This window comes from Dipodomys ordii, unplaced genomic scaffold (assembly GCF_000151885.1).
Source record: "Dipodomys ordii isolate 6190 unplaced genomic scaffold, Dord_2.0 Scaffold83, whole genome shotgun sequence".
NCBI classification, from domain to species: Eukaryota; Metazoa; Chordata; class Mammalia; order Rodentia; family Heteromyidae; genus Dipodomys; species Dipodomys ordii.
The window spans coordinates 4,137,098-4,150,529 of NW_012267299.1; the positions used below are offsets into that span (position 1 = coordinate 4,137,098).

General features: G+C 37.6%; 1 protein-coding gene across 1 annotated transcript in view; it reads right to left on the reverse strand.

The window, feature by feature from the left end:
* Positions 1–13,432, reverse strand: part of Rnf180 (ring finger protein 180) — a 104,626-nt gene that overhangs the window by 29,975 nt on the left and 61,219 nt on the right. Inside the window, exon 4 of the mRNA XM_013025256.1 lies at positions 6,473–6,698. Coding sequence (XP_012880710.1) covers positions 6,473–6,698 — 226 coding nt within the window. The remainder of the gene's footprint in view (positions 1–6,472; positions 6,699–13,432) is intronic.

The following is a 13,432-nucleotide window of genomic DNA, read 5'->3' on the forward strand; positions in this document are numbered from 1 at the left end:
TCCTGGGGCTTGAACTCAGGGTCTAAACTGAGTACCTGAACTTTTTTGCCCAAGGCTAGCACTCTACCACTAGAGCCACAGTTCCACTTCTGGTTTCATTTTAATTGTTAATTGGAGGTAAGAATCATGTAGATTTTTCTTGTCTGCGCTGGCTTTGAACTGTAAACCTCAGATCTCAGACGCTGGCTTTGAACTCTAAACCTCAGATCTCAGACTCCTAAGTAGCTAGGACTACAAACCAAAAACAAGCCAGGCATGGTGTTAGATGCCTCTAACCCCAGTATGTGGAAGTGGAGATAAGAAGACCATATTCTAAGGAATGCCCCAGGCAAAAGGGTGAGACCTTCCCTGAAAAATATTCAAGTAAAAGGGACTGGTGGCATGGCTCAAGTGATGCAGTACTTGACTAAGAAGCACAAGACTCTGACTTGAAAAAATATCAGTACCACTAAAAAAAAAAAAAAAGGAAAAAGGTTGTGGTGTAGCATATAACTGTAGTTCCAGCTACTTGGGAGAGTGAGATGGAAAGATTACTAGAGCCTAGGAAGTTGAGTTCAGCCTGGGTAACTGAAGTGTTGGATTTACTTTTTTCTGGAGACTAACCTTACTATGTACAAATGATTATTTTCCACAAATGGCTCTTTGTACTATAGGAAGGCTCGTTTTAGCTGTCTCTTTCCTTTATGGTCTTTTATGGTTATTTTCTCTCCCTTGGTCTCCTTTCTCCCCTGGTCATCCCCCATCTCCTACCACCCCCAGGATCTTCTTAAGTATAGCAGTCAGATCTGGAACTTCGATTCCTCTGGCTTCAGCCTCACAAGTAGCTGGCAGCTTACTTAGCATCATCTTATACAGTCCTATGCACATAGTTATTGAGCTATTCTATTCATCGGCTAGGACTAGCCTAGACATATACTAATTATTAAAAGTGAGGGAAACTGTAAGATCTCTGTTTCTTTGGGCCTGGCTTAATTCACTCAATATGATTTTTCCAAATCTTTCCAATGGGGTGATGTCATTCTTTCTAATGGAATCATAGAGTTCCATTAGATAGATAGATAGATAGATAGATAGATAGATAGATAGATAGATAGATAGATAGATAGATAGATAGAGATATATCTCTATTTATACCATATTTTCTTGATCCCTTCATTTACTGAGGGGCATCTGGGTTGTTTCTTAGCTATGGTAAATAATATCTTAACTATGGTAAATAATACTGCAATAAACTTGGCTGTGCTGGTAGCTTTAGAATGGCCTTGCTTGTGTCATTTGAGTAAATGCCCAGAGTGGTACAATGAACTCCAAGATATGGAAACAAGAATTTTTTCTTTGTTGTTGTTGTCTTTATGTGATTTCTTTTTTTCTTTTGTGTGTGTGTGTTTTTACAGTTTATCCCTTGTCACTGTATTTGATTTTGGTACCCTGGGTATTGTATATACATTTATCTGAATTAGGGAAGGGAACAGGAACAACAAAATGGTGAGACAGGACAAAGGACAAACCAATGCAACAGTGATACTCACAAGACAATATGTTGGAAATGAACTTGGGAGGGATTGGTGGGGGGAGGGAACGTGGGAGAAAAATGAGGGAGGGGGTAACAAATTGGACAACAAAGCCTGGTGCTAGTGGCTCACGCCTGTAATCCTAGCTACTCAGGAGGCTGAGATCTGAGGATCACGGTTCAAAGCCAGCCCGGGCAGGAGAGACCGTGAGACTCCTATCTCCAATAAACCACCAGAAAACCGGAAGTGGCGCTGTAGCTCAAGTGGTAGAGCGCTCGCCTTTAGCTGAAGAGCTGAGGGACAGCGCCCAGGCCCAGAGTTCAAGCCCCACGACCGACAAAAAAAGAAAAGAAAAGAAAACAAATTGGACAACAAATGTGCTCACTACCTTATGTATGTAACTGTAACCCCTTTGGTGCATCACCTTAACAATAAAAACAAAATCAAGTAGTGGGCAGTATAAGTGTGCCTCCCCACACCTGATTCTTTTATTTTGTTTTAAATGTCTACTCTATTTACTACCAGAGTAAATAAAGGTAGAGTCGTAGAGGTGCAGTTTGCTACAAGAGTCATAGAGGTTCATTTTCTCTTTAATTCTTACACCAAGAAATCTATTGTTTTCAGTACTGCACTTAGGCATGAACTTTCCCACATCCTGTGGTACATAAAATCAGTTCTATTAGAGCTGCAGAACTCGATGTTCTTTTTGCCTGCTCCTCTCATTCCCGTCCCTTAGCAGAAGCTCTGTAATGCTGCTGAGCTTAGGGAGTGACATTGGACAAGGATGGTAGCTCCTGACAATTTTAGGATTGGCTTGGAGTTCTGGCCCGATGAACAAACTTGGATGGGGGAAATCAGGACTCATGGTACTTGGACTGCTGTGCTTAAAATAGAACTTCTTGTTACCCTAAAATAGGAGGAAGGGAGTGACAGTCCTCTTGCGTATGCCTATTTGGAATATAGCTTCTGATGTAACTTGCAGTAAGGAGAGATATCAGTGGTCTGCTTTTCTTTGTGCAAAACTTAGACCCTAGATGAGGGCAGAGAAAATAGAAGGAGCTCATCTTCCTGGATGTAATTGTCTAGAGCCAATCTGTGTCACATTAAGCTAGAAGCAGGGGTTTGGACGTTGTTCATATCTGAAATGCTACAGGTGGTTTGTACCTGGGTTTTAATAGATATTTTAAAATAAATCCTTCCCCATTTACTATATGTGTTTAGGGTAATCTCCAGAAATTACTAAAAAAATTTTGTCAGCTAAATAGTTGTGCTGACAGAGTGAGGATACACTGAACTCATACCAGACATCCACATCACCATTTCTTAATTTATTAATTTAATGTACCTTGACTTCCTTCTAGGAAGATTTAAGAATTTTTAGCATTATGTTTTTCTTCTTACCTGTGAAGTTGTTTTGAATCATATAGTTTTTAGTTTCCTTACAATTATGCTTTTGTCAATTAACATGCTATTAATTGAAATGAACAGGAAGCTTATTCAAACTGCCTTAGTTTACAAGCAAATTTAATATTTCATGTTAAAAGAAATTCATAGCTAGAATAAGCTTCAAATCTGTTTGACTCACTGGTTGGCTCAACAAAGCCATCAAAATCCCATTTCATGTCTATGCTCAGGTCTTCCCTCCAAAGTAAAAGCTTCATACCAATGCTGTTTCTTTACTTGCTAATGAGAAGCCTCCCAGAAAAGTAACCCTGCCACAAACTTAAAGTACCATAGATGTCAAAAGTTGATCATACATCTAAAAGAACCTTCCTTGTCAGAGAGTTACAAAAGAAAGTTGGGATGGCCAAAGACTTTTAACTACTGACTCTTCTCTTCATAAAGTAATGCTAACAATAATTCAAGAGCATAATTTTCCCATATGGACCATAGCCTTAAAACTACCTACTTGTGAAAATTCATTCTAGGGAAACATTCTAGTGTAATCAGATTTTTATTCATGCATATCATTAAATCAATGAGTAAACAAATATCCCACAAGAGTAGATTGGCTAAATAAAGTATGATATGATCATAAGAATTGGGAACAAAGGAACAAATTAAAGAAACATTGGATAATATGACTCTTTTTGATAACAACACAACAAAAATTTAAATGAATGTATGAAATGTTCTGGAAAGAAATTCATCAAATATTGTCTTTAAATGGCTATAATATGGGTGATTTATATAATTTACTTCTAATTTACTATTAGAACTTTAAGTTATTTTAACAAGAAAAGTAGACTATATTATTGGCTCCCTACAATGCTGTTCTCAGTAATTTGTATTCTGATATCTCGTTAGCTTTTATGAAAGAATACCATCAAATCGAATGATGGAAGGATGACATTGATCAAGGTGCATTGTACACATAAACTGACAAGAACTAAAACCCCTTTGTACAATTATTTTAAAACAGTAATAGTAATAACTATGTCAGAAAAGATGACATTACGTTTTTTTGAGGATGCTTTCTAGGACATTGTTTACTCTGTCTCTTGAAAAGTGCCAGAGGAAAAAAAATTGCATAAAAATTCTTTTTGAAGATAAAGGCTTAGAGTGACCTATATGTCTCATGATAACATGCTTCTAATGTGATTTAGCTGTGTGTTCACTTTTATTATTCTTTAGGTAGTCTGTAACACTTAAGACCAAACAAATCATTTAAGTATAGCTGCTATGTCGGGCTATAAGGTTTGTGTGCTTCTTGCATTTAGTTTGTCTTTATAGTCCATCCCAATTCAAAATTCCCTGGACTTTTTATTTCACTGAATATATTCTAGAAATGGCCTCATTTTTTAAGTTAGGATATAAATAATTAGGCAGACGATTCCCATTATTTTATCAGCCTCTGAATGACAAAAACAGTGTCTATCAGAAGAGACTCTTAAGTATTCACAGTATGATTTATATGAGAAATACTATTTTTTTATAAAAATGAATGTATGCCAGGCACTGGTGGCTCACACCTGTAATCCTAGCTACTCAGGAAGTGAAGAATTGAGGCTTTCAGTTTGAAGCAAGCCTAGCAGATAAATCCTAGAAACTCTTATGTCTAATTAACCAAGCAAAATGCCAGTAGTATAACTATGGCTCAATTGATAGAGCATCATTCTTGAGTGAAAAAGGTTAAGTGTGAGGCCCTCAGTTCAAGCACTGGCACTATACACATATACATGCACGCACGCGTGCGCACACACACACACACACACACACACACACACACAAAGTAGGAAATAGTTTTCATAAACCAAAAGCAACCTTAGTGTCCTTAATTTAGGATATCAAGAAAATATATTTTATAATTGCCACCAGTGTTAAATGAGATCCTGCAAGGCAGGAAAACTGCCAAATTCCACCTAGCTACTTCCCATCAAAACAAGCTTTTAGTAAATGATTTTTTTATAGATGTCCAGAGATAACACGGAGAACAAGGCATTACTGACCAGCTGTCCAGAGATAACATGGAGAACATGGCATTACTGGCCTTCCTCTTTTGCTCATGCCAAAGAACCCTGTGGATCTGGCATTTGAGAAAGAACTGTTTTGTGGTTTTTGTTTTCTAATCCTACCTCAACATTCCAGCCATAAGCCAGAGTAGATGATGTTCCAGTAAGCTTGACCCTTTCATAGAAGTTCTTGTGTGTTTCTCTTTCCACCCCATTTCCCCCTGAGAGGAGGAGTCACTGATACAGCTGTGGCGGCCAGTGACAGTCTTGGTCCTGAGTATATCTCTCTACAGGTTAGAGCCACTGTGAACAGCATAGCATTGTGTCATTAGCTTCATCTAAGCCTGGTGCAATGATTCTATGCACAAGTGCATGGGTACTGGGCAGATTTGAGAGGCATGAGTTCACTTTCTCTTCCTTGCTCATTACTTGGACTGCAAAGCACTAATTACACTAGTAATCTGACACTCCTATGCAGGAGGGTCCTTGGATTTCTTTAAGGAGGAGAAATCTTCATTTTCTTCAATTTTACTTTTCTGGTACTGGGATTTAAACACAAAATTTCATGCTTCTTAGTTAGGTACTCAATAGTTTGAGTCATATATCCAGCCAATTGTTGCTCTAGTAGTTGCCTAGACTATGATCCTTCTATTTATACTTCCTGCCATAGCTAGAATCACAGGCATGTGACACTGCACTTATTTTTTTTTTCTGTTGAGATGGAGTCTGGTAAACTTTTTTCCCCCACTGTGGTCTCAAACTGAGATTCTCCTGATTTCTCCAGAGTCTGTAGGCATAAACCACCAGCACCTGGCTGGTTTTACTGTTAATAAAGTCATTGTTTAATCTTCATTTGGCTCCACAATGACTGAGGAAAGTAATCTTACCTGCTCCCTAATACCAATACCCAGTAGTGTATGCTCTATTATTTTACCGTAGGTCACTTTGGAATATAATCATTAGTTTTTCTCTCTGCATTAATGTGCATTATATTCCATCTTCACACAGCAGCTCAGAAAACAAATCCTTGTTCCAATATCACTTTTTTCTTGTTTAAGAAGAAAGACCCTAACATAGTTGAGAAGACTTGGAGTTTGGGTGAAGGGCTGAATAACTGTCCTCAGATATTTACAGACTTGTTCTCTGTGACTCCAGAGGAAATAACAAGGGCCACAGAGAAGTGGCTGAAAGGCTGATAAATGGACTAAAAATCCACAGTGTAGCTTCAAATGGAATCGCCTTTATATTGGAGATGTCCATGTGAAGATTGAACAACAACTAGTTGAGATGTTTTAGAAAAGAACTGAGTATACAGCTAGAGGATCAGAGATAGGATCTAGTTTCATCTAACATTCTAACGTAATTATATGGGTTGAGTTCCTATTGCTTTATGAACTGGAGAGTAACACATAGTAACTTTTTCAGAATAACTTGTAAATTCATTTAAAATTAGAAAAATATGTAGTCAGAAATATAAGATAATTAGGTTAAAGAAAGAGAACAGGTTACCTGTCTGGAAAAAGACTCTAGAAATAATTGTCCGACACAGTGGGCAGGGAGTATTTGCAGGATTGTCTTTGGCCAGAGTCCGTAGGCAGGGCTCACAGAAGATGTGGTGGCAAGGGTAACACATGTAAGGATTGAAGTAAACATCCAGGCACACGGCACAGATGTAGCCATCCTTTTCTTCTGCATATTCATTGTCATCATCTGTACTCATCTCATTATTCAAGGTCTGCAAAACATAAGAAACAAATGATTCTTCATGTAGTATAAGACTGGTTTCCTTGTGACATATGTCAACATGATAGAAATGCTGTCTTTAGAAGTAAAAAGAAACTTTAAACATATATGAAAACACCTAAAGCCAACTTATTGTCTAGTGTTTTAACACAATGTTAAAATATACCTAGACACATTAACTATACTTGTGTCATTAACCTCTCTAGTTAAGAAGTTACTGCCACAATTAGATTTCTCAGCTATCCTACCCTCAATCACCAAGCAAACATATTCTTGTCAGAAGATTCAAGAGCCTTATGTGGACATGGGCCTGCAGTGGCAGGTGACGGATGGTCAGGGCATCAGGATACCTTGCTTCTCCTCACTCTATGCCTTGGAACTTCCCTGTAACGCAAAATCAAGAAAGTGCCAAAGCCAAGGGGATATTGATAAGGAGGCAGAGTAACTTAGCAAAGTAACTTAGAATTACAGGATTTGTTTCAGAGCTAGAAAATATGACAAACCCTTTCCTGTATTCCTCCCATTGCAATTGTCAGAAAAGAGGTAGATTTGTGGTTAGTAACACAAAGTCTGGTAGAATTTCTGACTTCACAATTCTCTCATCTGTGAAGTTGTGAGGATAAGTGCAATAATCTGCTTAAAGAATTCAGCCCAATGCCTGATATATAATATTTAATACTTGTTAACCATGGCCATCCAGCCATTCTCTTTGTCTCCTCCCTCCTTTCCTACTCTTCCCTGAAAGCTCTGCCCTTCTTGATGAAGCCTTTAGAACACTGTCCTCAAATGGGGCCTAGCCTCAGTTGAAGCCATAATAGGAGGGTTTACTCATTTTTCTCCTCTCTTTGATAAGGAAATCAGAGATTCATATTTGATTGGGCTCTGGATTTAAGAAACATCTATAAGTTATGTGAAATGTATTTCAGGTAAATGAGGCAAAATAACCTTGAGAATATAGTAAAGCGTTTTGGATGATTGGAAAGCTTGTCACTTCCAAACTTATTGCTGAAACTTCAGTCCAAATGCAATACTACTAAGTGGTGCAGTTTCCCAGGGAATAGAACCCTTATGCATGAATATGCAGGCTGAAGGAACAGCTGGTACCCCTCTGGCACTTCCGCTCTTCTGCCACATGAGGACACAGAATGGGTCCCTACGAGTAAGTTGCATTGCAAGATGCCATACTGACTGCAAGGATGGGACCCTTGCCAGATACTGAGGGACTGATCTTAGGCGTTCTAGCTTATAAAATATAATAAATGTCTCTCGTTAGAAATTATCTCATCTTTGGTGATTATGGTCTAACACTGTCTAAACTATTATTTGATTTGTTATTTGCCTTTGTTTTCCCTTGGTCTCTTTCTGTTACTTCTTAGTGCTTTCCCTTTCATAAAGGCTGTCTTTGAATCTTTGGCCAATTGGGTTGTCTGATTTTTCTTAGACACATAGGCATTTCTATTAAACCTAGTATTGTTGATACTGGTTACATGTGTTATAAATAATTATTTTCTTTTTTTGTTTTTTTTCAGTCATTTCTGACATCATGAGGAAAAGAAGTTGTAACTTTTTAAAGATTTTTTTATTTTATTGTAAAGATGCTGTCCAGATGGGTTACAGTTACATGAGTAACGAGTCCATTTTTTGTCCAGCATTGTCACCCCCTCCTTGGTGGTTCTCCCACTATCCCGTCCCTTCCCTATCTCCTTTGCTCCTCCCCACCCCAGGAGTTGTTCATATCCAATATACTATCTTGTGGGTAACATTGTTGCAATGGGTCATCCTGTGTCCTTGGTTTCCTTATTCCCCTTCCCCTCCCCAAATTAGACAAATGTATATACAAGATGCAGGGTACCAAAATCAAGTACAGTGACAACAGGGGATAAACCATAGGGGGAAGAACACAAAAAGGAAACAAAATAAATCACATAATACATTAAAAACAACAAGAACAAAGAAAAACTTGTTGTGTCTATATCTTGGGGTTCATTTTGCTCAGCATCATTTATAAGGTTATATGTATATAGCTTTTGAGCTCTTCTGCTCATCTGATAAAATTATTCTAGACATATACTAATTAATTGCAAATGAGGGAAACCATGGGAGCTATATTTGTTTGGGTCTGGCATACTTCACTTAATATGATTTTTTCCAAGATCACAAGCTATATAAAAGACAAGGGCCTCATATCTAAATTATACTTAGAACTCAAAAATTATATTCTCCAAAAACAAATCCTCAAAGAAACAACCAACCCACTAATAAGTGGGCTAAATACTTAGAGAGAGACTTCTCTGAAGAGGAAATAAGAATGGCCAATAGACACATCAAGAAATGATCAACCTTTCTGGCCATAAAAGAAATGCATATCAAAACCACATTGGGATTCCACCTTACCCTAGTTGAAATGGCTATAATCAAGAAATCTAATCTCCAGATCCTGGAGGGGATGTGGCCAAAAGGGAACCCTACTGCACTGTTGGCAGGAGTGTAAACTTGTTCAACCACTTTGGAAAGTAGTATGGAGGTTCCTCAAAAGACTCCACATAGAGCTCCCCTATGACCCAGCAATCCCACTTCTTGGTATTTACCCAAATGACCATAAATAAGGCCATGCTAAAGCTACCAGCACAACTAAGTTTATTGCAGCATTATTCACCATAGCTAAGATATGGAACCAACCCAGATGCCCCTCAGTAGATGAATGGATCCAGAAAATGTGGTGTATATATGTTCTGTGCTTCCATTAGAAAGAATGACACCACCCTAATTGTTAGGAAATACTACTTGTTAATTAGATTTTTTTTTCTTTACAGTTTCTGCTTTATGTAAGGAACTTTTAGTCATGTATGGTAGTATATGTGTACCAGTATTTAGGAGAAGGATGCAGGGGATCATGAGTTCAAGGCCAGCCTAAGGTAGAAAACTTTTCTTAGACCATTGAAAGGGGTGAAATTGATTAAGATGCACTGTATTCACTGATACATCATATAAGAGATGTGCAAGGCAGCTCAACATGCAGAAACAATTTTAACTACAAGCATATACACACAGTAAAGCTGAGGGTCACATTTTGTTTCATTGAAGGATTTATTTTTGTCTGGTGTACTTGGAAATCTAAATCTTTTATTTATGCTTTGAGCAACAAGATTCACATTTATTCCTTCTTCAGACTCACTAAAATGCAATAGAATTAGGCTTAAAAGTAGTGTGTTCAACACAAAATAAATTAGAAACCAAAATTGCAGATAGTAGCTAAGTAAATTGAGCTCTGTGTACAAAATGTCCTTCCCATGATTTATTGATAAAATTTTAATGTTCTACATGTTAGAACTATTAAAAAGATTCTCAAAGCATGGGGGAAAAGGTGTATAATATTCATAAATTCTTTGTTGAATGACAAAAAGAGAAAAACAAACCAAAAATAGCACCAAAAAAAAATAACCAAGTGGGCACAGGGGCTCCTGTCAATAATCCTAGTAATTTAGGAGGCTGAGATCTGTAGGATCAGTTTATAAACCAGCTCATGCAGAAAAGTTCAGGAGACTCTATCTCCAAAATAATCAGCAAAATGCCAGGCTGGAACTATGGCTTAAGAGTACAGTGCCAGACAGGCACTGGTGGCTCATGCCTATAACCCTAGCTACTCAGGAGGCTGAGATCTGAGGATCCTGGTTCAAAGCCAGCCTGGACAGGAAAGTCTGTGAGTCTCCAATAAACCACTCAGAAAACCAGAAGTGGTGCTGTGGCTCAATGGTAGAGTGCTAGCCTTGAGCTGAAGAGCTGAGGAACAGCACCCAGGCTCAGAGTTCAGGTCCCACAACTGAAAAATAAAAAAGGGAGTACAATGCCAACTTAGCAAGCAACCAACAAGCATGACATCCTGAGTTCTACAAGAGACTATGATCATAGTAGAATCATAGTCATTAAAGCAATAAAAATCCCCAACTCTCTCTCTCTCTCTCTCTCTCTCACACACACACACACACACACACACACACACACACACACACACACACACACACAAATTCTCAAAGTGTGACACTTTACCTTGTCAGGACATCCGGGAGGACAAAAATCATTTCACAATAATAAACTGAGGGTCATTTGCCCTTGTTTGCTCTGTGTTTCATTGGGTTAAGAAAAAGTGAGTTTAGTTACTAGATCTTTGGCCTGCATCAAAGCAGTGGACCAAACTTATCTTATTCATCATCGCCATGCACTTGCAGGGAGAAAATAAAAACTTCCCTAGAAGTTTCCTTGATGAATTTGGAAAATACTTCTTTTGTTAAGCCTTCACTGTTGCCTATGCATTCTATAACACTATGTGTCGGAAATGGGATGCACTAACAAAGCATTTCTGCTGTGTGCCACAGCATCACAGCTATTTTGAGAAAATGCACTTGTTATTGTTTTAAGTTTGTGAGCAAAATAGGCTGTTTTTTCATGGAATACTATTTTTACCTAAAAGAACAATTGTCAGAAAATCTGATTACTCAGACTTGGTTATTTGTCAGACAATCTCACCAAAAAGACCAATACAAATCTATAATTTCAAGAGTAACAACTACAGTATCTGTTGCCAATCAAAAGACAAAACTGGAAGATGCAAGCAAAATAAGAAGGTTAGAAAATCTGTATTTGCTTATAGTTTCCTAATAATTTAAGGCTTCTGAAGCGACTCATGGTGCTATCAACAAGTATATAAGAAGTTTTGGAATTTGGGCATTTAGAAAAGCTGTATAACTCAGTATACTGGAGTTTTCCATTGCCCAATATATGATGGTACAAAATCACACAAAGAGAAATAAATTATTTAAAATGCAAAGACAGACCAATGCATTTTAATATAGAAAACCATTTAAAGCTAATATATGTTATATTCTTTGTATCATATGTCATATTCTACAATGCAACTAGTAATATTCTAGCACTTGTTAAGTTTTTCTGTAGTATTAAAGGTTAACTTGAAATTAACTTGATGTGCACATATGCTAGCTTCTCTATCAATTACAAACATACACATATATATATATCATACTCATATATGTATGTATGTATATATGTATGTATGTATGTGTGTGTATATATATATATATATATATATATATGTATATATATATGGTTTCAATACAGACGAATAAAAATCCATTTGGTCAACACGGAGGCCGAAGTCATTGCAGTAAATGTCCTCCAGTGCTAATTAAATAGAACTACTTAATGAAAGACTTAATGAAAGGCTTTTGCAGGTACAGTTTGAGAGTCAAAACTTGTAAGTTCTATGCATAGGAGCAATTTAGAAAGGCATCTGCCCCAGGAATGGACAGAAGTGAGCTATCTTGTCCAGAGTAACAAGATAGAAACAGTTTCCAAGAGAGTAGTAGCAACTCTGGCACTGAAGATATGTGTTAAGTCCTAAACAGAAAAGAAATAAGTTCTTCACTGATGAAAGTCATACAAGCAGAGCAAAATCAAACACAAAACCAACACCTCGACTCATTTTCACAGTTCAGAACACCAGAGACTCAACCAGAAACTGTTCTCACTAAAGACAGAGCTCACCGTAAAAATTTACCCAGTAGGTAATTAAGCAGAGGGCCAAATAAGAAGTATTGTCAGAGGTGTCAATGGAAGAATTTACTTTTGAAAAACTTTATAAAATAGAAAAACTATGTAAGAAGTTTTAATTACTGTGTCAGAAAAGATTTTGAAGGAGAAGCTGAGCACCATGTTATACAGTCTGTGATCTCAGTTGCTTGGAATTCTGAGCCATGAAGGATGCAATTCAAGGTCATCCCTACAGTTTGCAAGCAAGGGGTAGGATATAAATGGAGTCTCAGCTACAAGGGTGATGGTACTAGGAGAATAATGATCAACGGTGGAAAAATGCAAGACCCTCTCTGAAAAATAAAGGAAATAAGGGATATGGCTGAGCAAGCACAAGGCCTAGAGATAAAAAAAAAATAGTATCATCAGGGGTAGGGAAGGTTGAGGGAAGAGGAACATAATTAATCAATCAAGAAGATAAATTCTATTTGTCCTCGTCTTTTTTTATTCGTCTTTGTCCTCGTCGTCCTCGTCGTCATCGTCGTCATCATCATCATCATCATCATCACTATTGTCATCACACAAAAAACAAAAAGAAAAAAAAACACACCAGAATTCCTGGTCTTAACCTTTTCTTTTTTTTTTCAATTATATAATGTGAAAGAACAAGGTATGTTTATTTGATTTGTAAAATAGTACTAGTAGTGAACAGATTTAATAAAAAAATTTTAAACAAGAGTTTCTGAGTAGATAGTAAATAGTCAATTGTATGGTAGACAACTGAAATAAAAACACACAGGTATCTTTCTCCTTTTCTTCTCTCTGTAGCAGCCAAACATCATAAAATAACTATCAGATGGCGGAGGAGAAGCTGGAGGCTAAACAAGCTCACGCATAGAAAGCAGTTTTAGTGTTCCAGTGAACAGTCAGTCCTAAGCCAGAGAATCACACCAAGTATGTCATCATAGTAGAGAGAGTTAGGCCAGAGAGGAAAATCCAGGCAAGGAAACAGATCTGAGTACTTGCCAGCAGCCATGGCTATGGCGGCTGCGGTGGAGGCTGTAGCCGCCATAACTGCAGTACAGAGAGTCCGGGACAAAGGCAACAGACTCGGTGGGCAAGTGGATTCTACTCAACACCAGCAAGAACCAACAAGGAGCAGACATCTTCATCCTGCAGTTC